At 38.1% G+C, this 17,172-nt stretch overlaps 1 protein-coding gene across 3 annotated transcripts; it reads left to right on the top strand.

The window, feature by feature from the left end:
* Window positions 1-776: 776 nt before the first annotated feature.
* On the top strand, window positions 777-14,168 carry ubtf (upstream binding transcription factor). 3 transcript variants are annotated; one of them, XM_051099109.1, is made up of 22 exons: window positions 780-1,308; window positions 2,130-2,228; window positions 3,800-3,850; window positions 5,017-5,189; window positions 5,362-5,445; window positions 5,555-5,710; window positions 5,958-6,022; window positions 6,112-6,235; window positions 6,331-6,441; window positions 6,529-6,662; window positions 9,893-10,034; window positions 10,184-10,225; window positions 10,326-10,439; window positions 10,543-10,698; window positions 10,813-10,959; window positions 11,321-11,431; window positions 11,548-11,636; window positions 11,781-11,970; window positions 12,979-13,026; window positions 13,253-13,318; window positions 13,431-13,550; window positions 13,769-14,168. In XM_051099109.1, exons 3-22 carry the CDS (start codon window positions 3,814-3,816, stop codon window positions 13,874-13,876), a joined length of 2,217 nt encoding a protein of 738 aa, XP_050955066.1. In that variant the 5' UTR covers window positions 780-1,308; window positions 2,130-2,228; window positions 3,800-3,813; the 3' UTR covers window positions 13,877-14,168. The 3 variants fall into 3 exon arrangements, with proteins under 3 accessions (XP_050955083.1, XP_050955066.1, XP_050955076.1); XM_051099119.1 differs by lacking the exon at window positions 780-1,308 and adding an exon at window positions 1,390-1,843; XM_051099126.1 differs by lacking the exon at window positions 2,130-2,228 and having other exon boundaries at window positions 777-1,308.
* Window positions 14,169-17,172: the final 3,004 nt, after the last annotated feature.

Here is a 17,172-nt window from a genome sequence, read left to right as displayed (position 1 = left end):
AGGTGAATAATCTTGATAATTTACACAGCATCCATAGTGCTAAATAAAAGTAGCACGGGTATATTTGTAGCAATAGCCAGAAATGCATTGTATGGGTCAAAATGATCGAAATTGAAATAAAAAATTATGTTCCATTAAGATATTTAGTAAATTTCCTACCGTAAATATATCAACACTTAATTTTTGATCAGTAATATGCATTGTTAAGAGCTTCATTTGGACAACTTTAAAGGTGATTTTCTTAGTATTTTGATTTTTCTTAGATTCCAGATTTTCAAATAGCTTTTCTCCAAATATTGCTCTATCCTAACAAACCATACACCAATGGGAAGCTTATTTATTCAGCTTTCAGATGATGTATAAATTTCAATTTTAAAAAAATGACCCTTATGACTGGTTTTGTGGTCCAGGGTGACATTTTTGGTTTGGTGTCATCACAGGTGTATGCTGACACCGCTGTAGTGCTCTAAAAGACAGAAAACCTTGAGAAGCACTGGCCTTAGTGGCCTACGTATTGTTTCCGGAGGCAGGAGCTCTCGGTGCTGGACTGTGGCATTCCAATGAAATGCGCACGTCACCGGTCTGATGTTTAACGAATCAGCGCGCTCATTGGAAAATCATGTTTTCTCCAAATCAGAACGTCTCGATTGGACATCGCAGGTGACGCCCACAAACAGACAAGGTGGGGTTTAATTATTTAACGTGACAAAAAGATGTAGCTGTCAGACTGAAAATATCGAAAAGATGTTTAAAGTACACCAGAGTGAAGTCTTTACATCATGCATGCACGCACGTTGGGAGTTTATCTGACAAAGTTCAAGAAAACTTTTTTTTTTTTTCTTAAAAAAAAGGAAAAAACATAAACAAAAATATAAATCACTCTGGAGCATTTTCAATCAAAACTCAATCTTTTATTAAAACTTAACATGATCATCACGAGTACACAAATGTGTTCAAAACAAGCCCGAAAGGCTACAGGCGCCTGCAGGTTTGAGGGCGCCTCGGCAGCCCGTGACAGCAGCTCCGAGTTTATAATCCAAATGGAAGCGAAACCCGGGCGACCCATCCGTGATGAGAGCGGCTAGCAGGGGAGAGATTGAAAATGCGGATGTCTCTTTGGAAAGAGAAATGAGCGGATCGAGAGAGCTGCGCGCTGACTGGAAGGAGAGCGAGAGAGATGGAGGCGGGGGGAAGTCTCTCAGCTCTGCGGGGACTGGAGCGCCCGTGCCCTGGACCGGCGGCGCAGTGCTGGCTAACATTCAACCCTCCCCTTGTTCCACCACCAGTTCCACACACAAGCAGCGACAGGTAAGGTCTAACCAGCGCCTCATCCTACCAACCGTTGGGTAAACAAACCTTGAATAAAAAAAAAAAACTAAAATCGTAGATGCAACAAAAAAAATTCTAAACATTCTGACTTTAGAACGTTCGTGGATTCTGTTTTTGTTTAGCCGTCTCGTTTAAATTCGCGTTGACTTGGTGCAAGGCACGGTACATTCCGAGGTCGCCTTACCCGAATTTCCCGTCCTGTGACTCGGGGAAAAACATCCCACAACCTTTCGCTGTGTTTAATTTCCGAATATAACTCCAGAAGCCGCCAACATCGCTTCTGAGCGCGAAAAGGGCACCTTTGTCGTGTTTGGAGCCCTCGCGGTCGTCTTCATTTCCGAGTCAGGACTCCATGAGGCTCGTGGAGGGAAGAACCAGCCGCCTCTGGTTCGCCATCAGGGAGCTTGGTTATCTCACCGTGTGGGCTTGTTTTCGCTCGCGCCTACCGTGAAAACAAAGTTCGCGATCACATTTGACCGTTTTCTCGGTTATCTGTATTTGAGGAGCAGCCCTGGTAAGTTCTGAGCCGTTTGCGCTCGCTTTTCTCTCGGTGGAGGGTGAATTAGGCTTGCAGCGTGCATGGAGGATAGTATGGCGGCTCTAGAACAGTCGTCACGCCAGTGAAGCGTCCTCTCTCTCGGCTGTTACGTTTTTCCATTGTGACTCGGAACAAAATGACACGATTATACACCAGATTGATTCATTTCTCCACCAGTGTATATCACTTGTCGTGATTCTGCTTCAATCCGCGCGTATTCGGTGAACTTAATCGTATATTTCTTTCATTTTTGTTTTTCAAGCCTTTGAAGACCCTGCTGCCATACGGCTGCACACATCGTGCTTTCACCCCGCATTCCTCGTCACTCGAAAGTCGGGGTAAACAACCAGATATCTTCACGGTAAGAGGACATTTTGGACACCGGCTACAAGCTCTTTTTAGCAGCTTACAATAAGGCTTGATTTTAGCAGCATTTCGGGGTTATTTTTAACGACTGTTGGTTCAGCTTTCACCAGGGCTTTATGGGGGAGTCAATGCTAGTTATAGCCGGCTAGCTCCGGTGTAGGTCAAGTCATAGGTCGGTTTAACAATGTAACGTTTTATGTCATTAAACTTATTTTTAAGCTGTAATTTGTAGCACTCGACACGTGTGGAAACACTAAAACCTGTTGTTGAGTTTACAATTAACTTGGGTAAATCAGAAAACGGACTTTTAAACATTAAACAGCACCAATTTTTTTTAATTTAATGATGTTTTGATATGCAAATGGTTCTTAAGTTTAAGCATTCATTTTAAATGAACCCTTATAAATATTTAAACACTTAAACTTTGACGTGTTTTCCTCTAAACTTAGTACGCTTTTGTTCATAAATGCGATGAAAAGCCACAAAATAGTTCTTTCTGCGCATTTTCTATCATGGTAGCGTTCTGTTCTGCTCAAACAGGGTCTGGTTATTATGCCATCCACTTTTTTTTTTTGGTTTTTTTAGAAACATTTCATGGTGGTAAAAAATGCCCTTCAGCCAGGGTCTATTTTAAAGCTGGACTCTTCTGGCTCAAGCGCCGCCATTACGCGTTGAGCGCAGCGGCGACGCCGCGCCCTGGAAAAAGACTCGTGCCATTTTGTGACTAATTCGGTCGGCGCACACGACATCAGATTATGACTAGCCCTCGATATTCGAGCATTTTAAAACAGTCGCTTTGAATCAAAGGGGGCGACCCAGAACGCGTCCGTGGCGGAAGCGGAGACCCGCGCCCCGTTGGTTTGGAGGCAGACTCTGGTGCTGCATGCTGTAGCAGTCACTCATGTTGATCCCTGGCTGTGTTTCCCCCTCTCGACGGAGACCGAAAGCAGATCCCGATCCGTGGTCAGCTGGTCCGTCTACAGGCAGCTGCCTGCCTATCGCCCAAAACGCTCCTTCCTCCTCCTGTAGTACCTCCCAGTATCCACTCGTCCGCCGAAAATATACTCCAATTTCGAGCGACTGCACGAAACGCTCGCCTCGAAAAGCGCGCAGAGTGCAGGCGAAGCCGTTTCAAGTCTTAGTTCTGTAGACAAAATGGAAGATTAGACGGATTGGCTGCTCTTGCTGGTGTCGACTGCAGAGTTATTTGAGATTTGAAACCGTCACAAGCAATGGGCTCTGTCTCACGATGGAGCGTAAACGCTTAGGGGCGGTGTAATGAACATCAACCATTATGTGTCGGGCTGGATTTTAATTCCACTCTTCAGGCAGCAATTCCTGTTTTCGAGACATTCAACTTTTAAGTCAGAAAAAAATATATATATATTTTCACAGTGTAGACACGGTATATTAATTTTTGAGTCATTTGACGCCAAAAATGTGAATTTTGTTTAAAACTATTGGAAGTAAACTATTAGAGCGTCAAAGCCATGGAAGTATGGGTTTCAACCTGGTTTTACCTCAACTTTTGTAGCCCTTCATATAATTAATTTGTTCTTCCTCTAGAGTGATTCCAGACAATGAATGGAGAAATGGACTCTACTGCTAAAGAACCCGGTAAGAAACATGAATTGTTTAGGAACATTTACATTTATATTTATTTCTGGTATATACACTGCCAGTGGTAAAGATTGGTAATGTTTTTCAAGAAGCCCTAAAGAAGCTATATTTGATCAAAAATACAGACAAAACTGTGATATTGTAAAGTATTATTGCAATTTAAAATAGTGGTTTTCTATTTAAATGTACTTTTCAAATAGAATTTGTTCATGTGATGCAAAGCTGAATTTTCATCAGGCATTACTCCAGTCTTCAGTGTCACATGATCCTTCAGAAATCATTCTAATATTCAGATTTTTTTTTATCAGTGTTTGAAAAAGATGTACTGCTTCATATTTGGAATCTGTGATTCTTTGAGTAAAATGTTAAATCTTTTGTAACAATATGCAGTATCATTCAAAGTTTGGGGTCAGTACATTTCTTTCTTTCTTTCTTTCTTTCTTTCTTTCTTTCTTTGAAAGAAATTAATACTTTAATCTGTTAAATTGATAAAAAAGAGATAGTAAAGACTTACATTGTTGTAAATGCTGTTTTTTTTTAACTTTTATCTATCAAAGAATATTTTCTTTTAAAAAAGAAAAGTATCACAGGCAGCACAACTGTTGCCAACATTGATATTAAATCAGCATATTAGAATGATTTCTGAAGGATCACGTGACACTGAAGACTAGAGACTAATGATGCTGAAAATTCAGCTTTGCATCACAGAAATAAAGTATATTTTAAAATATATTAATATAGAAAACTGTTATTTTAAATTGCAATAATATTTTATAATATTTTCCCTTTTTTTTTTTATTTAAAAAATGCAACTTTGAACATAAGAGACTTCTTTAAAAACATTAAAATGTAACTTTTGAATAGCAGTGTGGCTTCAATAGGAAAATTCTAAATGTCTTTTGAATTGGTGATGGTTTGTACAGTAGAGCGTTGACTTGACAAGATCATGGGAATGCATTGTCTTATTAAATGTATACCCTGAATGCAAACTAAGTTGCTTTGAATAAAAAAAGTTTATACTCCTGGAATACTCCTTGCAAAGCAAATTGTTCTCGGCATAAACCACTGCAAGCGAACCTATGTTTAAACTTTGTGTGAAATACTAATGTGTAAGCTTTTCTTAATCAGCATGAAGATTATTTTTGCCTTTTGTTTTATTATAGTTTGGGAGCAGGATGACTTGTTGAAGCTGTTGGATGCCATGAAGGTGAACTTGCCAGAAAAAGATCTGGCCAAGTACAAGACATCTGAGTCCCATTTGGACTGGGAGAAAGTGGCTTTCAACTCATACTCTGGAGAGATGTGCAAACAGAAATGGCAGGAAGTTTCACGCGAGGTACGCTAGTCAGTAACCAACTGGTTTCAATTGTATGTTCTAATGACTAGAGAGAAACATGCATCAGAAATGTAAGGTGTTGATCAATAGATAATAGTATTTGAAACTTTGTGTCAAGCTATAGGACAAGGATTATACAGTTGTCACATTAAAATTCCTGTTCCTCCCTCAGATACGCAAATTCCGCACCCTTACTGAGCTGATCGTGGATGCGCAGGACTACATCAAAAATCCATACAAAGGAAAGAAGCTGAAGGTAGACAATCTTATGGCTCTGTGCTGAAAGCTTTAAGAATTCCAGCTTTTTCCCTGTTACTTGCAATGGTAGCAAATCCTAACGTTTTGTGTATTTGTCCTCTCTGCAGAAGCACCCAGACTTCCCCAAAAAGCCGTTGACACCGTATTTCCGTTTCTTTATGGAGAAGCGTGCCAAGTATGCTAAACTACATCCAGAAATGAGCAACCTAGATCTCACAAAAATCCTGTCCAAAAAATACAAGGAGCTCCCAGAGCGTAAAAAAGTGAGTGCAATAAAATTAAAAAGAAACCACACTAAAATGTGGGGTTTTAGGTAAATTAACTACAGGTTTAGGATGCATCTGGTGTTTAGTGGATTTTAAATCTGTGGCTGCTCTTTTGAAAAGAAGAAAATATTTTCTATTTGGTCTGGATCACCTATTGTTTTGAGTGGCACCCTTCTAGATTGGTCAACAAAGCAGGCATTGTTTTGACTAACCTGTATGTTATGACTGATCTCTTTGTCAACAGGAGAAATATGTGAAAGACTTTCTCAAAGAAAAGGAGTCTTTCATGCTCAGCATGATGAAGTTCAAGTAAGTGACTTATTGACCCTTTACCATCACGTTTACATTTTTTAAATCATGGCTTTTCTCAAAGAATTAATTTGTGTGTTTCTTATTAGGCAAGATCATCCTGACCTCCTAGAGAACGTTAACAAGAAGTCCAATGTTCCAGAGAAGCCCAAGACACCCCAGCAACTGTGGTACTGCCATGAGAAGAAGGCCTTTCTCAAAACACACCCAGATGTAGGCTCTACATGCACTCGCACTCACAAATAATTTGATGCTGGCTTCTTCGCACACATGAATGGCATAAAACACTTTGGTTTTTACCTCTCTAGGCGACTACCAAAGACATCAAGGACAGTCTTGGCAAGCAGTGGCCACAGCTCTCAGACAAGAAGAGGATAAAGTGGATCGCGAAGTCTTTGGAGCAGCACAAACTGTATGAGGTAAAGACGTTTGCCTTTTAATATGGCATATTTGCCAGTAGTAGTGGACTTTTTTTGTAATGTTTGATCTTTCGCATCCTTGCTTAGGAAAAGATGCGTGAGTTTATTCAGCAGCACCCAGAGATGAACATGACGGAGGGAGACATCGTCAAATCCACTCTGACCAAAGCAGAGAGACAGCTTAAGGACAAGTTTGATGGGCGGCCAGACAAACCACCTTCGTGAGTGCACCTGATAATACGTTTTTTTTTGTTTTTTTTTTGTCTTAATGCAGAATCTAATTGCTTGTTTAGGGGGGGGACACGCATGACGGCGATTTAGTGCCACGTTAAAAAAACAAAAACAAATCTAAGATAGGGCTGTCACCAGTGTTGGGGGTAACGCATTACAAGTAACGCAATGACGTAATATTATTACTTTTTTCAAGTAACTAGTAAAGTAACACATTACTTTTTAATTGACAAGAAAATAGTTACTTTTTTTCAAATAAATAACGGCAGTTACTTTTCCCCCCATTTATTGATTGAAAGTTCTTCTGTCCCCATTTTGAGAGAAATCAGGAGTAAGATGTTAGTTCTAGAATAAATGTGAACATGCATTAATTTTTCTCACTCACAAAAAACAGATTGAGTATTCCTCAAAATGAATAAACAGTGAAATTGAACTCAGAGTATGCTGCAAACCTGCAATAATTAAATATGTTAAATAATACAAATATCCTCTATGTATTTAATACCATTTTATTAACCAATGTCTTTGCTGCCGATCTTTGATAATCCAATTCAACCATACGAATAAGCAAAAATTACTCAAGATAATCATAATCTAACATTAGCTTACCTTTTTTGTATTGCTGAAGAGTTAATATTTTTTCTTTTGCGGTCTACTGTACAGACGTGAATTTACTTTTCTCAAAGCCTGAGGCTTTTGGTTCGAAAAGGCTTTTACATTTGCCAAAAATCAAACTTTTTATATTAAAAACAAACAAGATTTAAAAAGTAACCCAAAAGTAAAGTAACGGATTACTTTCCATAAAAAGTAACATAATTAGTTACTTTTTTATGGAGTAACTCAATATTGTAATGCATTACTTTTAAAAGTAACTTTCCCCAACACTGGCTGTCACTAACGATTATTTTGGTAATCGAGTAATCTGTCGATTATTCTGATGATTAATTGGGTAATCAGATAATTTAAATTAATTTTTTGTAGTTATAAAAACAGACCTTAGTGAACCGTAACCTTTAAAATTACTTAAAAAGCATATTTAATAGCAATGAGGCAATAATAATTAGTTCAAATAAAGTATCAAAAGCAAGTAATCATATGGTTTTATAAAACTGTTAAAATATATAGTGTATTACAAACAATAAAGGTAATGCCAACGGCCTGACGATTATTTTTACACTTTACTATGCAATCTAATCAGTGTTTAATATTGACTAACCAACCTTTTTATGATAGAAGACCTACAGGCACTGTAATTTCTTGAATATGTGGACATCAAAATGTTTAAACGTGAGGGTTTAAACTTTTATTTTGAAATTGCGATGAGTAGTTAGCATATTGAGAATGCTAAAAATGTATTCTCCTATGTTTGTGTAGGTCTATAAATTATTTACCTTACAAATCTGATTAAATAACTCCAAACTCGCTAATAAATCCAAACTCACTACAACATGCAGAGATGGAGTTTGAGTTTAAGATGCGCCACACATGTAAATAATAACAGTTAGTGTAGCAGCAGTTACTGTGATACACTTAACGTTATATACCTCAGAAAAAACAGTATAACTTATGTTTATGAGTTGCAGCCCATTTCAACTATTATAATGTTTTGTTGTTTTAATTAAAACGTGAGGAATGAAAGATTAGACACCACAGACTTTTTTGGGGAGTAGGTGGTAAAATTTTCACAAAGAGAACAGTATAATTTAATCAACCGATTCACATGAATACAGCGATCTGTCACGCCACATTAGAGAGCTTGAAGAACACATTATTGTAAGACACATTTTTTTGTATTTCCCTATAAAACTGATTTTGAAAGCTAAGATTTTGTTTTATATTGAAAATACCAAAAGTACAAAGCCTATTGCTATAAAATAGGGGCTGGCGCACTACAAATAACAAATGCAATCAAAGACATGAAAATGATTTCCAAGCATACTGTCCCCATGAGTATGACACATGGTATGATTTCTGCTAATAATCCCACATATATTTGTAGTGTTAAAAAGCGTTAGGAGCTACTGTGCCCTCCAAAGGAATGGCGATTGGGTGTGTGAGCTGATGTTAAGATAAAAAGTTGTTCCTGTTCAGTCTGTTAATAAATATCGTATTCTTGATATTAAGCTGTTTCCACAAGTCCTTAAAATTAACTCTTCCTCACCCCAGTAAGATGATGTTCCCGCTCGGACACAACAGTATTCAAATCAATTCTGGTGCTCCCATTCTGGGCCATTTGTATGCGCAGTATAGGCTATACTCTCAAAATATTCTATCTTTAATTTGTACAATTTACATTCTCGAAACATTTCGACTTTATTCGACTCGTAATCTTATTTTTTTTTATATTATTATTATTTTTTTTTAAAGTGGCACCAAAATGCCATAGTTGAAATGTGACCTAGAAATGTTTGTTTGTTTTGTATTTTTCATGTCCATATTTAGTATTATTCAGTTTAATATATGTATGTATATTTATATTTATATTTACATTCAGGTTTAATTTATTTCAGTTTTAGTAATTTTATTGCTTCAAATTGTAAATTCAGTACGTTTGAAAGTGATTTTTAAAGGTTCATGAAACCCCAGACTACTTCTACTGAGATTTTAGCAGAGGTGTTTGTGTTGCACATCATAGACGACAATGTTAGCATCCGTTAATTTTAACTGGAGAAAACTGGTGAATTTTGAGCTTTTTTTGTGCTATTTTCATCTTCTGGGTTTAAAATCTACATTGTGCTGACGTCAGAGTTTGTGACGTGTCAACGGACTGTAGTACATCGATGACTCGTTGGTGTCTCATAATTATTCATGAGGCTGCGCGTTCTTATCCTATGAGAAGACGCTTCTCCTAATTATTCACGACAGCGTGTGTTGATTTGATATGACAGACGCTTCAGACTGTGATATGTTTGCTTCAGATATGTTTTCAATGCAGTGTGCATGTATTTGTGTTGTTAACTCGGTGGGAGCGAAATGAAACCGTCTGAACTGTCTAAACCCGAGGTTGACTCTCTCCCCTCTTCCCCCTCCGCTCCGCAGTGCACCACGCCCACTTTTGCAGCATTTATAAAAACTGTGGTGAGACTGTGGTGCTGAAACAGGGGGTTTCATGACCCTTTAATAGTTGTAGTAACAATAATAGTACTGGGTTTTTTGTTTGAGTTTCTGTATAGTACGTTTAAAGTTATTCATCATCTCTCATTTTCTTTTTTTTTTTCAGTAATGGTTACTCTATGTTCTGTGCTGAGCTGATGTCCAGTATGAAAGACGTTCCCAGTACAGAGCGTATGGTCATGTGCAGCCAGCGCTGGAAACTCCTTAAACAGAATGAGAAAGATGCCTATCAAAAGCGCTGTGAGCAGGTTTGTGAAGCACTAAATACAGATTGCTTTTATTCGACATGCTTCCTTCTGTTCAACCACGGTTCAACCACCTATTAATATAAATAAACCAATACATAAAAAAGTTTGTCTATTTATTTCATGTTTTATTTTATTTCTTCTCTACACAGAAAAAGAAAGAATATGAAGTTGAGATGAATCGCTACTTATTAGTAAGTATACCTATATGACAACAGGCACTCAGCTCTCTGTGTATGGTTTGCACCATTTTCTGGTCGGTTTGCATTTTAAAAGTGTTTCTGTGAATCCCAGAGTATCTCAGAGGAGGAGCAGCAGAGAATACTGTCAGAACAGAAGATGGGCAGCTTTAAAAAGGGAGGTGGAGGCAGTAGTCCCGCTTCCAAAAAGAAGAGCTCAAAAGCAAAGGTCAGTTCACCTGTCAGTCATTTTTGGGTATTTTAACAGATTAGTATTTAATTGAGCTATAGTAACTAAAACTTTTGTTTTATCCCCTTTGTTGTCCCAATAGTCCAGTACAGAGAAGCCCAAGCCTCCTGTGTCTGCAATGTTTATTTTCGCTGAGGAAAAGCGTCCAAAACTTCAACAGGAAAGGCCTGATCTTTCTGACCTGGAGCTCACCAGACTACTGGCCCGCATGTGGAACGAGCTTTCTGACAAGAAAAAGGTAATCATGACACTTCAGTAACCCAGAGATGCTTAAGATCCTTCCATTACTGTATTAGCCAACTAAATTGTTTTTTTTTATTTATATATATACTTCATGTAATCTTTCTTGTAGGAGAAATATAAAAACCTGGAGTTGACGCTGAAGGCAGAGTCTGAAAAACAGAGCAAAGAGGACAAAGGGAAACTACCAGAAACGCCCAAAACAGCTCAGGAAATCTGGCAACAAAGCGTCATTGGTGACTATCTTGCCCGATTCAAGGTATGAAATCTTAATTGCAAGAAATTCAGTGGAAAATTAACGTACACTACCATTCAATCATTTGGGTTGGTTTAATTTTTTAATTTCCAATTCTCACAAAGGTAGCATTTTTGGTCACAAATACAGTAAAATAGTGATATGAACAGCATTTGTTTGAAGTAAAAACCTTTTGTAACAAATGTATTTACTGTTTCTGCTCTCAAAAATGAATAGATAACATGAAACTGTCATTAATGTCTCTGCAAATATGTATATATACATTTACCTGTTATCTACCTAGTATATGCTGTTATACTGTTATATCTAATAATAATTTACTGTAGTTTCTCCACTGATCTCTCACTCTTCTGTGCTTTCTCAGAATGATCGAGCGAAAGCTCAAAAAGCCATGGAGGCCACCTGGAACACCATGGAGAAGAAAGAAAAGATCATGTGGATCAAGAAGGCTGCAGAAGACCAAAAGAGATATGAAGTGAGTCCAGACAAATCCAAACATTTTAAATTCAAACTGCCTTTAGTAAAGTAACTGATCTTTTTTCTTCCTGTGTGCAAGATTTCATCCCCTTGTTTTAATCTTGTTTTGTGCAGAGAGAGCTGAGTGAGATGCGATCGCCTGCCCCAGTCGTCACCCCTGGGAAGAAAATGAAATTTGATGGGGAACCTAAGAAACCGCCCTCGTAAGTTTGTTCTCTGTGTGTGTATGTTGGTTATCTATAATTCTTACACCTCTGCAAGGAAAAACCTGTTGTTGTGTTTGAGACAGCTTGCTTGTCTTGCCTTCCCACTCTTTCTATTCATGCTCTCTTCACCTGTGTCTTCAGGAACGGTTATCAGAAGTTTTCTCAGGAGATGCTGTCAAATGGCGAGCTGAATCATCTGCCCATGAAAGAGCGCATGGGTGAGATCGGAGGCCGCTGGCAGCGGCTCGCTCAGAAAGAGAAAGACCGTTACAAAAGGCTGGCAGAAGAGAAACAGAGGCAGTACAAAGTGCTGCTCGAGCAGTGGCTTGCGGTACATATCTTTACTATTATTTAAGCTGTTCAGCACTAGAACAGATGGCTTAAAGGATTACTCCACTTCCAGAATAAAAATTTCCTGATAATTTACGCACCCCCTTGTCATCCAAGATGTTCATGTCTTTCTTTCCTCAGTTGCAAAGAAATGAAGTTTTCCAGGATTTTACTCCATATAGTGATGCTCAGTGGATTGAAGGTTAAAAATGCAGTTTTAGTGCAGCTTCAAAGGGCCTTAAACGATCCCAGGCAAAGAATAAGGGTCTTATCTAGCAAAACGATCAGTCATTATCTTAAAAAAAATATTTATACACTTTTTAACCACAACTGCTCATCTTGTCTAGATCTGCGATGCACATGCCTACTCTGTTAGGGTAGACAGTTAGGATAGGTCAAAAAACTCCCACCTCATTTTCCCCTCCAACTGAAAAATCATCCTACATCGCTGTTTTACCTTTTTGGGGTTTTTTTGTAAAGACTGTTTGACCTTCTTTGCACGTTCACTTTGTAAACACTGGGTTAGTATTTCTGCAGTGATGTAGAACGATTTTCAAGTTGGAGAAGAGAATGAGATGGGAGTTTTTCGACCTACCCTAACTGTCTTACGCATGCGCATCGAAAAACTAGACAAAACGAGTATTTGAGGTTAAAAACTATATAAATTGTTATTTTATATTATTGATTTTTTTAAAAATAACTAATCGCTTTGCTAGACAAGACCCTTCTTCCTCGGCTGGGATCATTTAGGGACCTTTGAAGCTGCATTTTGGAAGTTCAAATTCACGGGCACCGTAGAAGTCCACTATATGGAGAAAATTCCTGTAATGTTTTCCTCAGAAAACTTAATTTTTTTTGCAACTGAAGAAAGAAAGACATGAACATCTTGAATGACATGGGGGTAAGTAAATTATCAGGAAAACTATTATTTTGCAATTAGAGTAATCCTTTAATATCAAATATATAATGCAACAGGAATAAAAATTATATTTTTTTTATTACTTCACAGAGTATATCATCACAAGAGAGAGCTGCATATAAAGAATATAATTCACTGGTGAGTAATATATTTGGATCTACTCAGTATTGCGGTCTAACTTGTCAACATAGACTTGAGTTATATCATAAGATTTAATGTTTCTCAAATTAATATTTTTTTTAAATATAAAATAGGAATATTTAATAATTTAAAAAACAAAATAAATATTTATTTTCAATAAATTTGTACACTATCTGGCTGCCATTCTGCCTGTTCAGTGTTTTTTTCTGAAACATTTCTGCAGAAACGGAGGAGCACAGCAAAACCAGGTGCCACCGCTGCTAAAGTGAAACCCAAGGCCAAACAATCGGTGAGTTTGATCATACATAGTGTTAAATCACTCTGCATTTATTGGCCACAATGTACATTTTAGCAGAATGTAATAATTGATTATTCTGTATCAATTGTGACCTTGTTTAAAGGATGAGGAAGAGGATGACGACGAAGATGACGATGATGATGACGACGAGGAAGAAGATGAAGAAGAGAAGGAATCTGATGACGGATCATCCTCTGATGACAGTGACGACGATGACGATGATGTAAGATTTATAGCATGCTGGTCACATTTTTTGCACGTTTTTTAAAACCGCTTTTGATTTTACAATATTGATTTATGGAGTGCAGCAGTCAGATTCCAGAAAAATCCTGTTCATTTTCTCTGTTTCTCAGAATTTCGTTTTGAATGTTTTTAACTGATAAACCTTATCAGACTTGGAATGAAATTAATGCAAGATCATCTTTCCAAATTCACTTCCAGAATGAAGAAGACATGGAGGACGAAGAGGTTGAGGATAAAGAGAATAAATCAGAAAGCAGCAGCAGCGCTTCCAGCTCCGACGATTCGTCGGGTTCAGACTCGGACTGAGCCAGAGCCGAGTCAGGCTGAGCCCACAGACTGCCAGAAATGCTGTGAACTGAGCCATGAGCCGGGGGTCTGAGCCTGCTCTGCACTGCGCTCTTCTCACCACAGGAGGGGGCTCACCCCGCTGTCACACATCTGCGCCACCTCTCACACAGTCTTTTCCTTTGCTTCTCTTCCGTTCTGTTCTCCCCTGCACTTCTGCTTTTATTTCTCCCTCCCTCAAAGAATTCGCTCGGCAGGTTTTAAGGCATTTTAGGCAACGTGTTCGAGGACGTATAGTCTAAATTCCTCCCAACACCGAAAAAAGGGTGCAGTGCTCTGCTATTGGCTTGTAGTGGTCACGTGGCATTATTAGGACGCCCCGTGCTTATACTTTAAAGGTAGGAGGACACAGAGAGCACCAGGTGCCATTTTCTTTTCCGTAAACGAGCCAAAGAGTCTCTAGTTTCACAGATGATTTTGGGAGGTACAGGGGACCAAATAATTGCACTCTGATGAATGTTTGCTTTCTTTTCTTCTGTCTGTACCTCTCTTGTTCTTCCTCATCCTTTCCCGCTCCCTCCGTTTTTGCTTTGGTGTTTTGTTTTTGCTTCTTCGGTTCAAAACAAATGTGGTATTTTCAGGAACAATGAAGCCATTTTGAATGTCGCCGCACGGACCCCGCAGGTCTCGCACGCGGCTCTTGTTCAGCAGGCGTTTGTGCGCTGCCCTTACCTGCACCTGATGAGGGGTTCAAGGGTTAAATGGACTATTTATTTTTGTCATGTTGTAGAAATGGCTGTTTCGCGACAGCTGATGGGTTTGAGTTCGCCGTTCGTTCAGATAATAAAACCGACTGATGTTACATAATGAGGACTAGTTTATCAGTTAATTGTTTGGCAACACGAGCATAAATATGCTTGTTTTGTTGTTTGTGGATGGGGCACCAGTGTGTTTCTCTTCCGTTTGTTAATAATGGTTATGTATTGTTTGACTTTTTGCTCCTCCTTTCCAACCACTGTTTTATTTGGTGCTCCAAAGAACTGTTTTTCTTTTTAAAATGAAATGTTTTAAAGATGATGGATGTGAGTTACCCCACAATTCAGTGCACTTACGATGGAATCCCTAGCTCACAAGCCCAGTGTTTGGTTTTTTTCAGTATTCCTCTGTCTGCATTTCACTCATTAGCCCATAATGTCAACCACTTCACAGGTCTTTCATGCACCAGCTCAAGGAATGTAATGGAAATGTTTTATTTAAGAGAGGGGTACCGTTATTCGTTATGTGTTTATGTATATATGAACAGTTTTGAGGGTGACTGGTATATTCTCTCATTCTAATGCCCTGGCCTGAAATGGCAACTAAATTTAGGTAAACCCACAACCCAGCTTCCTCCACTGAGCTACCACCTTTTACTCAGTATTTTTATGCAGCCTTCAACTTAACAGAGGCACTGTAAGTGATTATTTTTTTCCCCCCTCTATCAAAATTTTGAAGGTTGATAATTTGCATATAAAGACAAGCAAATAAATTTGAGTTGGGGGGATTGCTGTAAAAACAGATCTGGATGCTGTATTTGCTGTACAAGAACTAATAAGGTCTGTATCATGCAAAAAGTGTTCTTGGCTCAGTTTGAAAAACATGATTTGGTTATAAGATGATTTGAATAATGGGCCGGGATAAGAAACCCAGTGGACCTTTCAAGATTTGTTGATGTTTTATAGGTTTTTGAGACTTGCAAATAGATTTGGGTTGGGTTCATTGCTGTTGTAAGGTATTTGTACATATAGCTTTCTTTTTTTCCTTTGTAATGAGTGAACTTTATTGCGTTTGTATTTTCAGTTGGCTAAGCAATACTTGGCTAAGCAAAATGAGTTTGTTTGTCAGTTGGGGATATGTTTTTAATTTGGTAAGTTTTAGTTGTTTTTTTTTTTTGTTTTTTTTTACCCCTTCCCACGTTTGTTTGTTTATTTGTAGAAATGGCAAAAAAGAAAAAGCTTAAATTTGTACTACAGATTTGAAACATTTGGATGTTTTCTATAGCAAGAGATGTTATATCCCTGCAATTTACAATTTGAGCAAATAAACCTTCTCTTAAACAGTTTTTGTATTTGTCTTTGTGTTCTTTTAGTGTGTGTGTGTGTTTTTTGTGACACATCAGGACACAAATTTGTATAATGACATGGGTATGACACAGGTATTACAGAGAGAGGGTGAGTTACGAGGACATTCTGAGTGTCCCCATAATTCAAAAGGCTGATAAATCATACAGAAGTTTTTTGAGAAAGTAAAAATGTGCACAGTTTCCTGTGAGGGCAAGGTTTTGGTGTAGGGTTGGTGTAGGCCAGGGCAAGAGAAAATATGGTTTGTACAGTAAACAATAGAAGTCTATGGAAAGTCCCCAAAATTTACAAAAACAAATATGTGTGTGTGTGTGTGTGTGTGTGTATGTACTTGTTTTTGCTACATTGTGGGGACATTGTGGGGACTGGCCTGCGGTCCCCATGGGTACAAAAGCTTATAAATCATACAGAATGAGATTTTTTGAGAAAGTAAAAATGCAGAAAGTTTTCTGTAAGGGTTAGGTTTAGGGGTAGGGTTAGGGTAAGGGGATAGAAAATACAGTGTGGAGAGTATAAAAACCATTGCGCCTATGGAGAGTCCCCACAAAGATAATAAACCAGACGTGTGTGTGTGTGTGTGTGTGTGTGTCGCCGCCTTGGAATTATAAGGTTCTATCTGATATTTTTTTGTCAGAATAGAGTTATTCACATATTTTTATTCTGTGACACCTTATTTATATTATGTGATGTTTCTTGTAAGCTGCGTACATTTTGAGCCTTTTTACAAAACAAAAATGGTTCTATCTACACAAGTCTATGGAACCCAAAAAGCTCAGATAATGTTCACAATTTCATGCCATTAAAAAGTTTTTACCCCCTTGGCATCATTTTTTCTTCAGGAGCATCAGTGAGTGTTTGAGCCTTCTGTAATAGTTACATGAGTCCCTCAGTTGTTCTTAGTGTGAAAAGATGAATCTCAAAATCAAAGTGTCATTGTTGAAAAGGGTTCAAATACATAAAAATGCTGAAAACGCTTCACACAAAGAATTTGTGGGACCTAAAGGATTTTTCTGAAGAACAGTGGGAAGTTTAACCATTCAGGACAAACAAGAGACTCATGAACAAACAAACAAACAAACAAAAAAACAGCTGTGGATCATTAAAGTAACAACAGTATTAGGAATCAAGTGTATGTAAACTTTTGAATGAGGTAATTTTTATAAATTAAACTATTATTTTCTCTCGTGCACTATATGT

Source organism: Labeo rohita, chromosome 3 (assembly GCF_022985175.1).
Source record: "Labeo rohita strain BAU-BD-2019 chromosome 3, IGBB_LRoh.1.0, whole genome shotgun sequence".
Taxonomy (NCBI): Eukaryota; Metazoa; Chordata; class Actinopteri; order Cypriniformes; family Cyprinidae; genus Labeo; species Labeo rohita.
This window is presented reverse-complemented; position numbering and strand designations above follow the sequence as displayed.